The sequence below is a fragment of the Rhagoletis pomonella genome, unplaced genomic scaffold, assembly GCF_013731165.1.
Source record: "Rhagoletis pomonella isolate Grant_MI unplaced genomic scaffold, Rhpom_1.0 Rhpom_scaffold_00002, whole genome shotgun sequence".
Taxonomy (NCBI): domain Eukaryota; kingdom Metazoa; phylum Arthropoda; class Insecta; order Diptera; family Tephritidae; genus Rhagoletis; species Rhagoletis pomonella.
The window spans coordinates 69,405,112-69,418,715 of record NW_023458556.1 but is presented as its reverse complement, the minus strand read 5'-3'; the positions used below and the strand labels follow the sequence as shown (position 1 = coordinate 69,418,715).

The window sequence follows — 13,604 nt, the reverse complement described above, 5'->3', positions numbered from 1 at the left end:
CAATATTTATTAATTTCCCTTTTATGTACTTATTCTTACCAAACAATAACAATTTGCTTCGTGAATTTTCATATACATACGAGTGTGTGCATTCCGTTTGACTATTGTTTTTTACATTTTGATTTGTTGCAATTCATATAAAGCCGGCAGAAGAAATTTGACGTGGTCGCAAATTAAAAATATATACACATACATACATATATTGCATTAGAAAATATGGAAGGAAAAGTTACCGTTCTTACACCGACTAATCGGAGACAAAATGTTAAAGTTACACCCAACACGACTTTACTACAAGTAATGTTTCTGTTTTATATACCATAAACGTTGATTCAATATCCAATGTTTTTAGATTTTGGAGGAGGTTTGTCAAAAACATGATTTAGATAGCAGCGAATACTGTCTAAAGCACCACAACAAAGAAGTGGGCCTTACTCAAATATTTCGTTTTAGTGGGCTTCCCAACAACTGCTTATTGGAAATGTCGCAGACCGAACGCAGACGCACCGAGTCAAATGTGAATATCTGTGTTCAATTGGAGGATGGATCGCGTGTTCAAGGTCAGTTCAAGCCCAGCAACAATCTCTGGGAAGTTGTCGAAGAGCTTGGGGCTGAGGCAATAAAAAGTTATTCCAGTCCTGTGGCGATTTACATGCGTCAAGAAATTATTGGCAAAAATCGCATGGCGGAGACAACTCTCAAATCATTAGGCATATTCGAGGGCCGTGCCATGTTTCGGGTCATGGACAAGACTGCAGAAGAGCTGAAGTCGTACGTCTTAAACAATATTTGGGTTTGCATTCTTATATTTATGTGCGCTTTTGTTTCACTTATTATGTCGTAATGGGTTGGCCGAAATTATTATTTATCACATGCACACGTTGCCACACCCCACTCCCCCTTCGCTCACCACGCCTTTAACCATTGCACATATGTATAGGAAAGTTTCCCCCAATATTTAAAAGAAATTACTCAATATTGTTAATTGATAAATTTTAGTCAAGCCAATGTTTACGTACCATCGAAAGTAAGGGAAAAGCCAAAAGAGGAACACGAAAGGTCAGTGCCATCTCAACAAGATTCAACCCATATGGGCGGTGGTGGTGGATTCGCTATAACGAAAGATTTGGTGCAATCGCTAAAGAAGTCAGAAGTTGCGGAAAATGCTGAAAATTCTGCTACGCGTAATGTAGGTCCGGCAGAGATCAATAAGGAGATCGAGCCAGAAAAGCCCAAATATGATTGGGGTTCGGGTACTGGTTATTCTATACAAAATTCGAGGCATGCACAAGATACTGCAAGTAATGCGGGTAATTTATTAGACGAGGAACAACCTGAAATGGAAATAGAACCGGAAGTCAATATTGTAAGTGCCGTCATTTAAAATACGATTATAGCTTCGTAGTTATTGATTCAAAACTTTCACTTAACTAGATTGGTGAACGAAACGCTGTGCTGTTTTCCTTGGATGATACACAAACTCAAGCAGAAGAATTACCCGATTCGTTTTTCGATTTAACCGTCGAGGACCTTAGATTGGTATTGCGCGATTTGAAAAAAGCGTCAAGGGGTGATGAAGATGCCCCCCTACTCACGGAGCGATTGCGTCAATTGGAAGATCAAAAAACCATGTTAAACAAAATTTCACAATACAAGAATTGCGTAATACGAATTCAATTCCCTGACCGACTCGTTTTGCAGGGTATCTTCAAGCCAATCGATAAAATCTCCGATGTTATGGATTTTGTGCGTCAATTTTTGCAGGACCCCGAAGCGAAATTCCATTTGTGTAAGTGATGAATAGCGACCTTTTATCAGTCCTAAAAACTCAGGTCTGTATTATCTATTAACTTTTCAATTATTTCCTTTCCTCTTTTTTTTTCTCTACTTTGTTCTAAATTTTAATGTTATTTCAATGCTTTTTTATAAATCAAATAACTTTTTAGTTACCATACCTCCAAAATATATATTGCCTTCGGATGAAACGCTCTTGGAATTGAATTTTGTGCCAACTGCCGTTGTACATTTTGTATTTGAGGACAAAGAAGAAAATGCAAATGTCGCTGATAAGTTGGTTGAGTCAGCATATTTGAAGTTGGAGCTGAAGGAAAAGCTCACAACTGTTGAAGGTGCCTTTTATGCAGCAAATAAAATGCGGTGAGTGGCAACGATTGGAAGGATTTGTAAAGTATTCAGGAATTGCATCTGTGTCAAGTTTAAACTAAACTTATATTTTTTTTTCTACGTTTTTTAGATTCACTAATCCTCGAGTCTCTAATCGAAGTGCAAATTTAGATAGCGATTTCCCACTGCGTTCGCAAAATGAATACAGGACACCAGACACATCGTTGGGCGCCATACCGAAACAACGGAATTTTAACAATATGATTTGAGAAAAGTAAAAACAATAAATAAACAAGTGAAATTTGGTAATTCGGATCAGGGATCATACTACCCATTTACTTATTTTGTATTTTATTAGTAAATCGATGTAATCGGTTTGTTCATTTTTTACATGCATTTTCCAAATAATCAAGAATTACTTACAATAATATATGTACAATATATAAAATAATGATACTTGATTGCGTAAATCGGCTTAACTATGGGATTGTAAGTATAGTTTTTTGTTTGATTTACAATAAAGTGCGTTTCTACTACACACAAGTATATGTATTAATAATAGATGTATATATGTAAATATTACTATTTTTTGTTTTGTTTTTGTATAAGCAAATGTTTCGAAAAATACCACATTATCTTTATTTTGGACACCTCGCCCGCAGCATAGCTTAGGTATAAGCATATTTAAATGTATTTTATGTTTGTATGAGTAGTCAAAAGTACACAGGGATTCATGAGGCACTTTCTGCTTTGTTCGCTTTTGTCTTAAATTTTCGGTCTAATTTTAATTTGATTATACATACATATGTGTATCAAAATACAAAACTATAAATAGTGAATAAAAATCTTTTGATCTTCCCGATACTAATATGTCGTACGATACATTCGCATCATTATTAACTTAAAATTATAACAAATATAAAAATTGTTCAACAAAAAAATATAATACAATAATATTAAAATACTTTGCATTGTTGCAAGCGGGGAATCTCAAAAACCATTCTTGAAAACATCATTAACTTTGTGTACAGATTTCCTGTGTCGCTAAAATTTACAATTAAAATAGGGAAAGACAAATAATTGTATGTATTATAGGTACAATGTAACTGGAAATTGCTTTTCGACAAAATTAGTACAGTTATATTTTACTAATTGGCATTGTTCTGTTCAACCTTTTGTTTTCCTTAAGGATAAAGTTTTTCTTATATGAATATCTATAGATAATCCTTAGTAAATATCATATTTGCATGCATATGTACATGTACGTGTGTATTTCCTTGCACGGTACTTCCCCTCTTCCCGCTACCAATCAACAGCATAACTTTCGTCTGCGATGGCGTTTACGCCACCATCAAATGTTTTCGTTCAGCAAAACCACGCTATGCTCTTGTGCAATCGCTGCCAATTCCTTAAGCCATTCATCAAGTAAAACAGCACATAGTGCCAGATCTCTTGTGCGTTCTGTGCCGCTTGTGTTAGCTATAGCGCCCATAGATGAAAGCGAATCCAATGAGACCGGTTCCGAGCCAGAACCACCAATCGCGGCGCCACTGCTTGACACAAGTATTGAATTCATTCCAATAGTATTGCTTTGTTGTGTGTACGTATGTGTATGTGTGTTGTGCGTTGCAATACCGCTCGGCGATGTTGTGCTGCCCGATATTTGGATAATGTGCGATGTGGTGTCTGCAGCTGTTGATTCGGAAATAGCCATAGAGCCGGGCATTGTCGTCAAGCTTGTTTCACGAGTGCTATGCGCAATTGTGGAGGTTTGCTGCTGTGATGTTGATCCATTGCCACTGGCGGAGAATGTTGAAGCTAAGGAGCCGCCTAGAAAAAGTTGTGAATCGTAAGTGAAGTTGAAAAGTTTACATGAATTATGTAAACTATACGCGCACACATACATACTTATGTTAGGAGGGGAAAACTAGGTATGCGTTATTGTACGTGGTCTATAAGCTACAGTGTGAGGTAAGAACTTTCTGAATAACGTGATAATAGCACTTAGTAAGTATAAAAGCAATATTATACAGTTATAAATACTCTCATGCTTTATCACAAAATCATATAAATAATTATTTAATAAGCGAGAGGAAATTTAGTAACAATTTTAATAAGTTAATTGCTTTTCCGCCCCTTTTTTAAGCACATAAGTTGAACTCTAGTGCATTTAAAAATTGAGTTAAGTATAAGCCATGCAGATAAGGAGAATACAAATAAGTTTAGCTTATAACAAATTAGATCATGAAAAGAAAAAAACCGTTTTTCCCGTTGGATCACCGAAAACATCGGTTCTTACTTTAAATCATAATACAAAAAAGAAGGTAGAAGAAATTTACTAATAATTTTAATAAGTTAATTGCTTTTCCGCCCCTTTTTTAAGCACATAAGTTGAACTCTAGTTGTAGCCGCTACAACAACCAACAACAACAACAACTCTAGTGCATTTAAAAATGGAGTTAGGTATACGCCATGCAGATAAGGAGAATACAAATAAGTTTAGCTTATAACAAATTAGATCATGAAAAGAAAAAACCTGTTTTTCCCGCTGGAAAGGGTCACCAGAAACATCGGTTCTTACTTTAAATCATGATACAAAAAAGAAGGTAGTTTCAATAAACAACTTTTGATGGATAATAAAATTTTTTAAAGTTTCCTAAATTGTGAACGGCGTTGCCACTTTGGTCGCACGATTTTTTTTTTAATTATTTTTATATTTTGTCGGGATTTCTTGTCTGGATTGTGCCTTGTCGGGATTTGGTCGTGTCTGGATTACGTCTGGTCGGGATTTGGTCGTGTCTGGAATATGTCTGATCGGGATAAGGCCGCGTCTGGATTATGTCCTTCGGGATCCTGTATTTCGGTATTTTGTATATCGGGATTCCATTATACGCCCCACTTTTAAATATAAAACCGATTTTCTAAACTTTGCATATAATCGGCCCTATCGCGAATTTCACATGAACAAATATTCCCCAAAATTTAAAGCGAAACAAAAACAATTTTTCCCAATTGGGTTTTGTTTTGCATGTTAAATTATGGGAACGATTTATTCACATGGAATTGGCAATAGGGCTGAATATAATAAAATAAATATACTACTATTACTACTACCATGCACATTAGGGAGGTCCAAAATAAGTAAAGTCAGAATTTTAATGGTCACCCCCTAGAGTAGTTCTATATCGAAAAATATACCCCTATTTTTTATTTTGAAATCAAAACATATTTATAGGTATAGGGTATAGGTATAGTGAAAATAAATATGTGTTAGTTACACCGATATGACTCTGGCATGACTCTGAAGGAGGAATATGACTATAAGTTATCATCTAAACCCCAAATTTTAGATGTCGTTTTGGTAATTTTTTACCAAAATTTTTAGTTGTTTTCTTTCTTTATTAAATTTGGGGGTGTTAATCCAAGAGCAAAATATGGCATAATTAGCCTAAGACAAACTTCTGAGAACGACGAGCAATCCAAAAATTGATTTTCTCGGCTACACCTAAGTTTGAAATCCAAGCAGACGAGCTCGGCTGTCGGCGATACAAATTTTAAAAAACCTTTTGTTTTTCTATTCTACAAATCCCTAATGAAGTGTTAAGTTTAGGCCTCGTAAATCATGATCAATTCATAAGTTTAAGAGGACATTTTTAGGTTCGAATTACCATTTAAATTTTGTCATATAAAAGTGTAGGAGATAATTCTTTGTACTTATGTACATATGAAGGTGATAGATTTGCAAAACAAAAGGATACAAAAGCAATTTTCTACTAACTCATACACACACACATACTTGTGTACTTAAACTAATCTATACAAATTCTATTACATACACATGTATACACAAAAACAAAAAAGGAAAATAGCAATATTGCTAACGATTACGTAGAATGCATATACATATATAGATAAATCACTATCTTTTTTGTGAAATATTTACCGGTGAAGAATGCGTAAATTTGTGATAAGCCAGATGAAGCTAGGAATTCAGAAAATACAAGAAATAATAAAAGTAAGTATCTAATATACCATTAAATAGTTTTGTATGTTCAATAGAATAAAATGCCACACATACATGGGGAAATCTTTTGAGACGGGGACATTTTGCCTATTGGTATATTTTTGCCGCCACAAAGCAGCTGCACTGCCAAGTGCGGTTTCTATGCCTTCGTTAATACTACTTATACATATGTGTAAATATCAGTAAATAATTATTCATAACAAAACTAACGTTTTAAATGCCTAAATTATTTGCTAAACTCGAGAAAATCAGGAAATTTCTAGTGCAACTCGCACAAAATCTACTTTTTATTAATAGTGGTATTCGCGCTTCTGTGTATTCGCTGTATCCTGCGTAAGTGTAACTGGAAGAGCGTGTGGTAGTTGTTGCATGTGTATTTGATGTAGCGCTAGCAACAACAAATCACACGCTCATGCAGCTACGATTACACAACATACAACGAATACACATAAGAGCGAATTCCCCTAATGTATAACTTCTGGAAAAACCCGATCTCAAGCTTGGTGTTTTCAGACGTTAATGTATTTGTAGGCTCCGAGGAATAAAATTATGAGAAAAAGGCTGCTCACAACTGTAACTGAATTTAGCGTATTTTATAAAACGCGTATTTGGGTCTGTGTAAAAAATGCTCACCTCTAAAAATTATTTTATTGGTCAGTACTGGTTAATCTTTACTAATATAAACGCGAATGGTTTGTTTGTTACGCTTTCACGCTTTAAATAATCAACTGATCATCAGGATAGCTTTTATCTCAATTAGCCCACGTTCCCACGACAGTCGGGTCTACGTAACCGGAATGACCCAGATTTATATTTGGCCAAGGACTGTCACTCCAGCAACACTACCCAAAAACTCTTTGTGGAACTTGTATGCTGCTACAACAACAACAACAACTGAAATTTTATACTACCACCTTTTACAAAAATTAACTTATATTTAAAGTATTTTATAAATGAAATGAATTATTACAAAATGTATGTATGTATGTCGATCCAGTCGTTGTATCCCAGAAATGGTGATTCTTAGGAACAAAAGTGTCATAACGGTTTTTGCAGATAATTGTATGATCTACACTTTTGTCTAACCTATTTTTAATAATAAACCTTACCGTTAAGCTTAAAAATGGGCACAATCAATTTATGTGACCTTTGACCTTGAATAATGTTTTTACAGATCTGGGATCGATCAGGACTTTTCAAATTCCATTTATAATGATGTTCGTAACATTCGTACCAAATTTCAGCTTTATGCGGGTTACTGCAACCTTCAAAATGACCGGACTAGTAAGAAACGAGTTTAAAGATATGGTTTAAGTAGAGTAGCGATTAAAAAATATTAGTTACACAGGTTACAATGTACTTCAATTAGGTTGACAAGTGATAATTTATAGGAAAAAAATGCCCTATGTTGGATTTATAATTTTTTTTTTTAAATCTCCATCTCAAAAGATTTTCCCGCATACATACATGTTAAGAGGGCCTTGCCAAACACGCATTAAAAGCGTAAATAAAAATAAAGACACAAGTAAATTTATATTCAACAATGAGCATTAAAGGATAATTAAAATATAAGAAGAAAATGTTCGTTTTCGTTTATGAAAAGTGGTTTGTAGCTGGTAATCAACTTAAGTACATCCACGAGTTTATAAATCAAATGCTCACTTCTAATTAACGCTTTTACTGAGTTTTTGCTAAAGGCCCAATTGGAGTGGTCGGATGTGAAAAATGAATAAATAATGCATACAAATTACAATTATGTAATTTTCAAATGAAGTACCAAGCCGTAGTGAAACATTCGCATTTTATCTTAAATTTTTATATGTGAAATAAACAGATTAAAAAATGATAATTACTTAGAAAAAAATTAAAAACATAGAAAAAACGTACGATTCCTCACAACCCAATGTAATCAGGAAAAATTATTTAAATAAAAACTTTCAAATTCCCACCAATCACAAATAATTGCACTGATAATGATTAGTTCAATTGAGACGCGCACAAATTTTTCATGTGTGTTGCTTATATGTGTGTGGAAATATGTAACTTCTGCTCATGTGGGGGCGTTCACAACTTACCGCTGGATTTACGACTAAACATACTAGTTATGGATTTGCTGATACTTTTACGCTTATTATCGTTCCGCTTGAAGGGGTCATACGACGATGAGGGTGTAACTTGTACTGGTGATGCTGACGATATGCCTGCGAATGTCGTTTGCGGACCGAAACGCTGCTGCTGCTGTGGAGGCAGCGTATTTTTAGCAATATGCACTGGTGAATTGTCCGTCGCCTTACGCGCGTTTATCAAACGAAATTCGCGGTCGATGAGATAAGAGCGAGCCACATCGACAATTTCAAGCGAATCCTCACACATCGGCAATTCCGCATCAATTTGTTGCTTAAGTATGCGTAATATTTGCTGGAACGATGGTGTGTCCGAAGTGATAACAATGTCCGGCCGCAATAGAAGCGAATGAACCAATGGTAGTGGATAGCAGGCGAGCCGCGTAATCAAACCAGTAAGATGTAAGTTTACATATAACGTGTTGCTGGTGAACGTTTGCAATTTACCCCATATTGCGTTTAGGAAGGGACCTGAGGTGAAAAATGAAAATAGTAGCAACATAATTAATTATTATTTTAGGGGTACGCCGCACACTTACCTAAACTTACTGTCCCTTGCGCAAAGAGATCTTCCGAAAAGTCTAAATCAGTAAGGACTAAATCGTTGTTGTTGCTCGATACGCGCCAAATTTCTTTTCTGTATTGTTTCGCAGCTACACTGTTGCTATTGCTACTGCTCCCACTATTATCTAGCTCACCTTCAGCGCCACTTGAGCTTAACATATGCATTGTGGAATTAGCGGTTGAGTCTGTACACTCACCACCATCTTCATCGACGGGTCGCCACTTAAATGACTCATAGCCGCTTGATTCTCCTATGGACTGCAGACTGTCCGGCTGTGTTTTTTCCACAGCAACTCTGGCGTTTATAGCCGAACTCGCGCTTTCGTTTTCCGTCAAAGCATTTCCTCCAAATTCAGTGAAAAATTGTTTAACCATCTCTATAGCCTGAGTCTGCTGTGCGCGTAGATTCTTTGGTGGCCACTTTTGGTATTTGTATGTGTTCCTCCATTTGGAACAGGCATTCTTACATTGTGTGATGCGGCAATGCGCTTCAAAGAGGTACGCGTGAAAGTTGGCATAGAGACTGTTGCCCGTGTGCACGCCGTAGTAGTTCCAATTTGCGCCGATGGTTTTACTCATTGTCGAGGTTGGCGAAGGCAGCGCTGGGTGCGGTGGTTGTGTTGCCACTGTGTCACCGAGTGATTTGTGCTTAGTTAATTCTCTTGCGCGTTTCATTGCGTCTGGTGTAAGGTCCAGAAAAAATTCGGCTGTGTTTGTGTACGGGTCGATTTTATTTATTTTATGTCGATGCGAAATAGGCACATGCTTGCCGGGCAGTATATACTTCAATAAAAGCTCCAGCATTAGGTCTTCGCAGTGCAACGCAAGCATGGTATCGAACAATGCCATTGTTACCATACACAAATTTGCATCCGTGGAACCCAGACGATCTATTAATATGTCCAATATCCGTTCTCCATCAAACTTTTCCGTATCCAGGAGAAATTTGACAAAGGCGCGCAGTAAACCTGGCTCTGTTATGGATCTCAATATTAAATCCAAATAGGACATTGCTGATATTTGTGACTCAACGTTTGTCTGGAAATGTTTGCCTTTCAATGTCTGTAAAAATTATCAAAGAATTGTTTCGATTTTTCGATCGGTGTTGATTAAAGAAAGAAGGATGAATAACATATAAAAGGGGACGCATAAGAGTTAGCAAAATATAAAATCAACATAAAAACGTAAAGCAAGGAATGAAGGCCAATGTGAACTAAATAGTGTTACCTTAAAAAAAATTGAATTTTTTCAACTGCTTCCATATGTAACTATTGATTTTCAACGATGATACAATATTTTATTATTATTTACTACGCTATAAATATACTTATCTATCTCTGTGAGTCATACAAAAGTTGCCGTGGACAAAATAATGAAAGATTTTAGTTGAAGTTATTACATGGTAAGTTATCTTCTGCAAAATAAATGCTAGCACAATGTTTTGTCCGTGAATAGTCTTCATTTACATGCTTATCGTTTAAAAGCGAAAAAAAACTTACAAAATAATTTGCCCCTCTTTAAATAACAATTTACACATACCTAGGTAGCTTAAGAAAAAAAAAAAAATAAATGGTATACATAACCTCAAAGGACAAAGTTAAGGTACAATTTGCATGTAAGGGGGCTTCCTGCAAAAACGGACTGCAGTTTTTATGGGCTGGTGGAGGAAACCCTGGATCATAGCCTATGTAACTGCTCACTTATCATGACTAGTAGACTGATACATCTTGGTGAACGATTATCATCCCCATCCAAAATTTGAAAATCGCACCCTATAGGCACTATAGCTTCTTAAATAGCCCAAGGTTGGGGAGCTTACAATTACGGTTTAGCAAAATAAATCTGTTTAGCTCGAAACGCGAGTATATCTGACGTTAAATAAAATAACATACTTATATTACAAATAACTAAATTATTGATGAACCAACACCACAGACAAATCGAAGACAATTCCACAAATGTACGGACCATGTGAGGTGGTCAGATATTCTTACCTGTAATATTGCCGGGCCCAGTACAGGTACAATAAAGCCCTGATAAAGAAAATCTAAAAGCTGGTTTTTAATCATCTCATGGGCAACTTGTACCACAGCATTGCAGAATTCTAAGGCGTTCATAAACAAAGTCAGTTCCGGTATTTCCGTCACGTCGTCGGGTGTTATGCGATGCCAGTCAATCGATGTTATTTCAATGGAGTTGGGCAGTCGTGAATACAAACCGCCTAAGCCGGTTACCAGTAGCGGGCACATTGATGAATACTGTGCAATGTAGGTGCCAACATTCGAATTTTTTTGCGACAAAGCCATACAGAGTAGTAGTGCATCTCTGGCTTGGTGGCCGATGCTACCTTCTCGATGCACGTATGGTATAAGTAGTGAAAATATAATGAAACTAGGAAAAAAAACAGTAAAAATATGTACTAGAAAAAGCGTGATACAATCAATTACTTAGTGCTTGAACCATTGTTGGTACGCAGCAGCTCTTGTCCGCTGTCACTGGAAGTATGTTTGTGCTGTTCCTGTGCCGCCGAAAAGAAAAACAGATCGAGAAGATGAACGTTTTGCATTAAAACCACGCATAGCTGATTCAATAATATAACTAAACGTTTTTCCAAATCTGGAGGAAATATTTCACCCTGGCTCGAAGCGAGTATCTTCAAAAGCGGCCTCAGAAAGGGTTCATGACAGAGTAACTGATGTCGCGAATGACTAACAAGTAGTTCATACAACTTTAATTGTTCCAATCGCACAGCATTGGCGTAACGGCCTGTGGTACAGCCCCATTCGTATAGCTTATCAAGTAGGTTTTCACTGAGCATATATTCTAAACATGGCGCAGGTGGTGGCGCGGCATCTGCTGAGGGGATTGATACTTTGTTGCAATGATGTAATTCTACTAGCAACAGTGTCACCATAAAATCAAGATGTGATACTACGCCCAGTACATCATCGTGTGAAGAAGGTCGCTGTGGTGCATTTGATCGTTGAATAATTTCGTAGGCTTGCTGCCAGTGTTTACAAAAACTATCATAACAGGCTCGAGGATCACAGTCTGTGGCTGCGTCGATCGGTCTTTGTCGTAAAGCTGTTGATGTGGTTGAGCCTCCTGGGCCGTTATTGCTATTAGCAGCTGAAAAGAATGGTGAACTGTTTCCGCTGCTGCGTGTTAAGCTCTGTCGCAGCGGGCTAGAGCGTAGCCAACTCATTTAGTATGTATAAACTACTTCGACGCAGATAGTGAAATTTAGTAGCGTTGTTTACCGTGCTTGGTTCAAGATATCAACTTAGAGTCTGAGTTCTTATTCTTATCAATTATACATACAGTAGCCACCTAAGCCAATGAAATCTGGACTATCTATTAAGCTATTTATGTAAACGACTTGCAGAACATTTTCTGATCGGTTTTATGCTAAAAGAAAAATTTTAGTAGTCAATATTACAGTATATATTAAAGTGCCAATACACTATTCAAGGTGCGTATAATTTAACAATCATGCATATGAAATACACATGTATATACATATATCTGTGGTCATAAGCAATAACCGCCTAAGTCGACTTGGGAAAGAAGTGAGTTATATATGCTGTCGTATTCTGCAACTACTATTTCATGTGTATGTGAAATCTAATCTCACCATCCAGGCTATTTAAAAAGTTATAGACGAACATATTTTGATATCCCGATAAAGATAACATTATTATCCAAATGTCTAAAACATTTTTTCTCGAATTCAGGTTTTACGACTTAAGCGGTTATTGCTTATGGTCTGATTATGCATACTTCGCATAACTTCGCACAACTTCGCACAACTTCGCATAAACTTCAAACTGTAATTTCGTACTTTGTATCTAATTTGTATGTATTCCACTACCCAGAAATTAGCAGAACTTTTAAGAACTTAGCGATCTGTTGAGTTTAGATTTTGCTTCACATTTTCTTAAGTTACATTGTTATTGCACTGGTACAAATGGTTGTGCGAAGTTATGCGAAGTATGCATAATCAGACCCTTAGGACTACAGTATACAAATATGTATGTATGTACGCACATTAATGTAACATTTCATGTAAAAATAAGGTGTGTAGATTTAGATTTCAAATTAGTAATTTACCTCTATTTTGATTTTTGGCCAATGCCTAAAGTGGGTATTGCACCTGGTTCTTATACCTATTTACAGTGTCATAACAGACATTTGTGCTTTAAAAATTTAAATATACAAGTACATATAGCTCCATGAAGCAGGGGAGTCCAATGTTACAACTCCCGCACCAACCCCTCTTCTAGACCACAGCACACCACCTCTATTTCGCACAGTGCTATGTTTTTTTACACGACCTTAACTAATTTTAGTTTCGGTTTATCACTAAGCTAAGCATTATTAATAGTGCATTTTCGAAAGTATAAACAATTTCTTTTATATGCACTAACAAATTTATGATTAATTTTATTAAAATACTATTTAATACGACATTTACCCCGAGTAAAATTTTAATCAACCATCCGAATAGAAGAAAAAGAAAGTGTATGACTAAAATTACCGATCACAATAGTTTTGACAGCAGCAGCGTTGCCGTTTCACTTACATTTAAGCAAAATTGATTAATTTTTTCCTGCCTGCAAAGAACGTAAATCGTACTTTGCAAATACAGCGACGGCGGATTGCGTGATCTCAAAGAACGTAAATGTATAAGAAGAGACAACTCGTTACTTTGAAAATGTGCCGCGACGATTTTGACCGTATCTGAAAGGTTGAGATGAGGAGTTCGTCTC

At 36.2% G+C, this 13,604-nt stretch overlaps 2 protein-coding genes across 4 annotated transcripts; one reads left to right on the top strand and one right to left on the bottom strand.

Moving 5' to 3' along the window:
• The first annotated feature begins 32 nt into the window (after window positions 1–32).
• Window positions 33–2,462, top strand: LOC118734024 (tether containing UBX domain for GLUT4). The gene is made up of 6 exons (XM_036463711.1): window positions 33–297; window positions 353–771; window positions 1,000–1,366; window positions 1,435–1,789; window positions 1,947–2,157; window positions 2,255–2,462. Exons 1-6 carry the CDS (start codon window positions 217–219, stop codon window positions 2,391–2,393), a joined length of 1,572 nt encoding a protein of 523 aa, XP_036319604.1. The 5' UTR covers window positions 33–216; the 3' UTR covers window positions 2,394–2,462.
• Window positions 2,463–2,822: 360 nt separating this feature from the next.
• LOC118734023 (UPF0518 protein GG24907) lies at window positions 2,823–13,364 on the bottom strand. 3 transcript variants are annotated; one of them, XM_036463708.1, is made up of 7 exons: window positions 12,946–13,364; window positions 11,283–12,243; window positions 10,830–11,226; window positions 8,811–9,897; window positions 8,224–8,742; window positions 6,068–6,106; window positions 2,823–3,954 (listed from the first exon to the last, which is right to left on the bottom strand). In XM_036463708.1, the coding sequence occupies exons 2-7, from the start codon at window positions 12,038–12,040 to the stop codon at window positions 3,476–3,478; spliced, it is 3,279 nt and encodes a 1,092-aa protein (XP_036319601.1). In that variant the 5' UTR covers window positions 12,041–12,243; window positions 12,946–13,364; the 3' UTR covers window positions 2,823–3,475. The 3 variants fall into 3 exon arrangements, with proteins under 3 accessions (XP_036319601.1, XP_036319602.1, XP_036319603.1); XM_036463709.1 differs by having other exon boundaries at window positions 8,811–9,873; XM_036463710.1 differs by lacking the exon at window positions 6,068–6,106.
• Between the last annotated feature and the right edge of the window lie 240 nt (window positions 13,365–13,604).

Bases quoted from the DNA above. Each gene is read 5' to 3' on its own strand.
- LOC118734024 (XM_036463711.1), top strand. From the start codon at position 217: ATGGAAGGAAAAGTTACCGTTCTTACACCGACTAATCGGAGACAAAAT. The intron at 772-999 runs GTACGTCTTAAA...GATAAATTTTAG, and splicing joins ACTGCAGAAGAGCTGAAGTC to TCAAGCCAATGTTTACGTAC. The intron at 2,158-2,254 runs GTGAGTGGCAAC...TACGTTTTTTAG, and splicing joins TATGCAGCAAATAAAATGCG to ATTCACTAATCCTCGAGTCT.
- LOC118734023 (XM_036463708.1), bottom strand. From the start codon at position 12,040: ATGAGTTGGCTACGCTCTAGCCCGCTGCGACAGAGCTTAACACGCAGC. The intron at 9,898-10,829 runs GTAAGAATATCT...TAATTTTTACAG, and splicing joins TGGGCCCGGCAATATTACAG to ACATTGAAAGGCAAACATTT. The intron at 6,107-8,223 runs GTAAGTTGTGAA...CTGAATTCCTAG, and splicing joins GTTTAGTCGTAAATCCAGCG to CTTCATCTGGCTTATCACAA.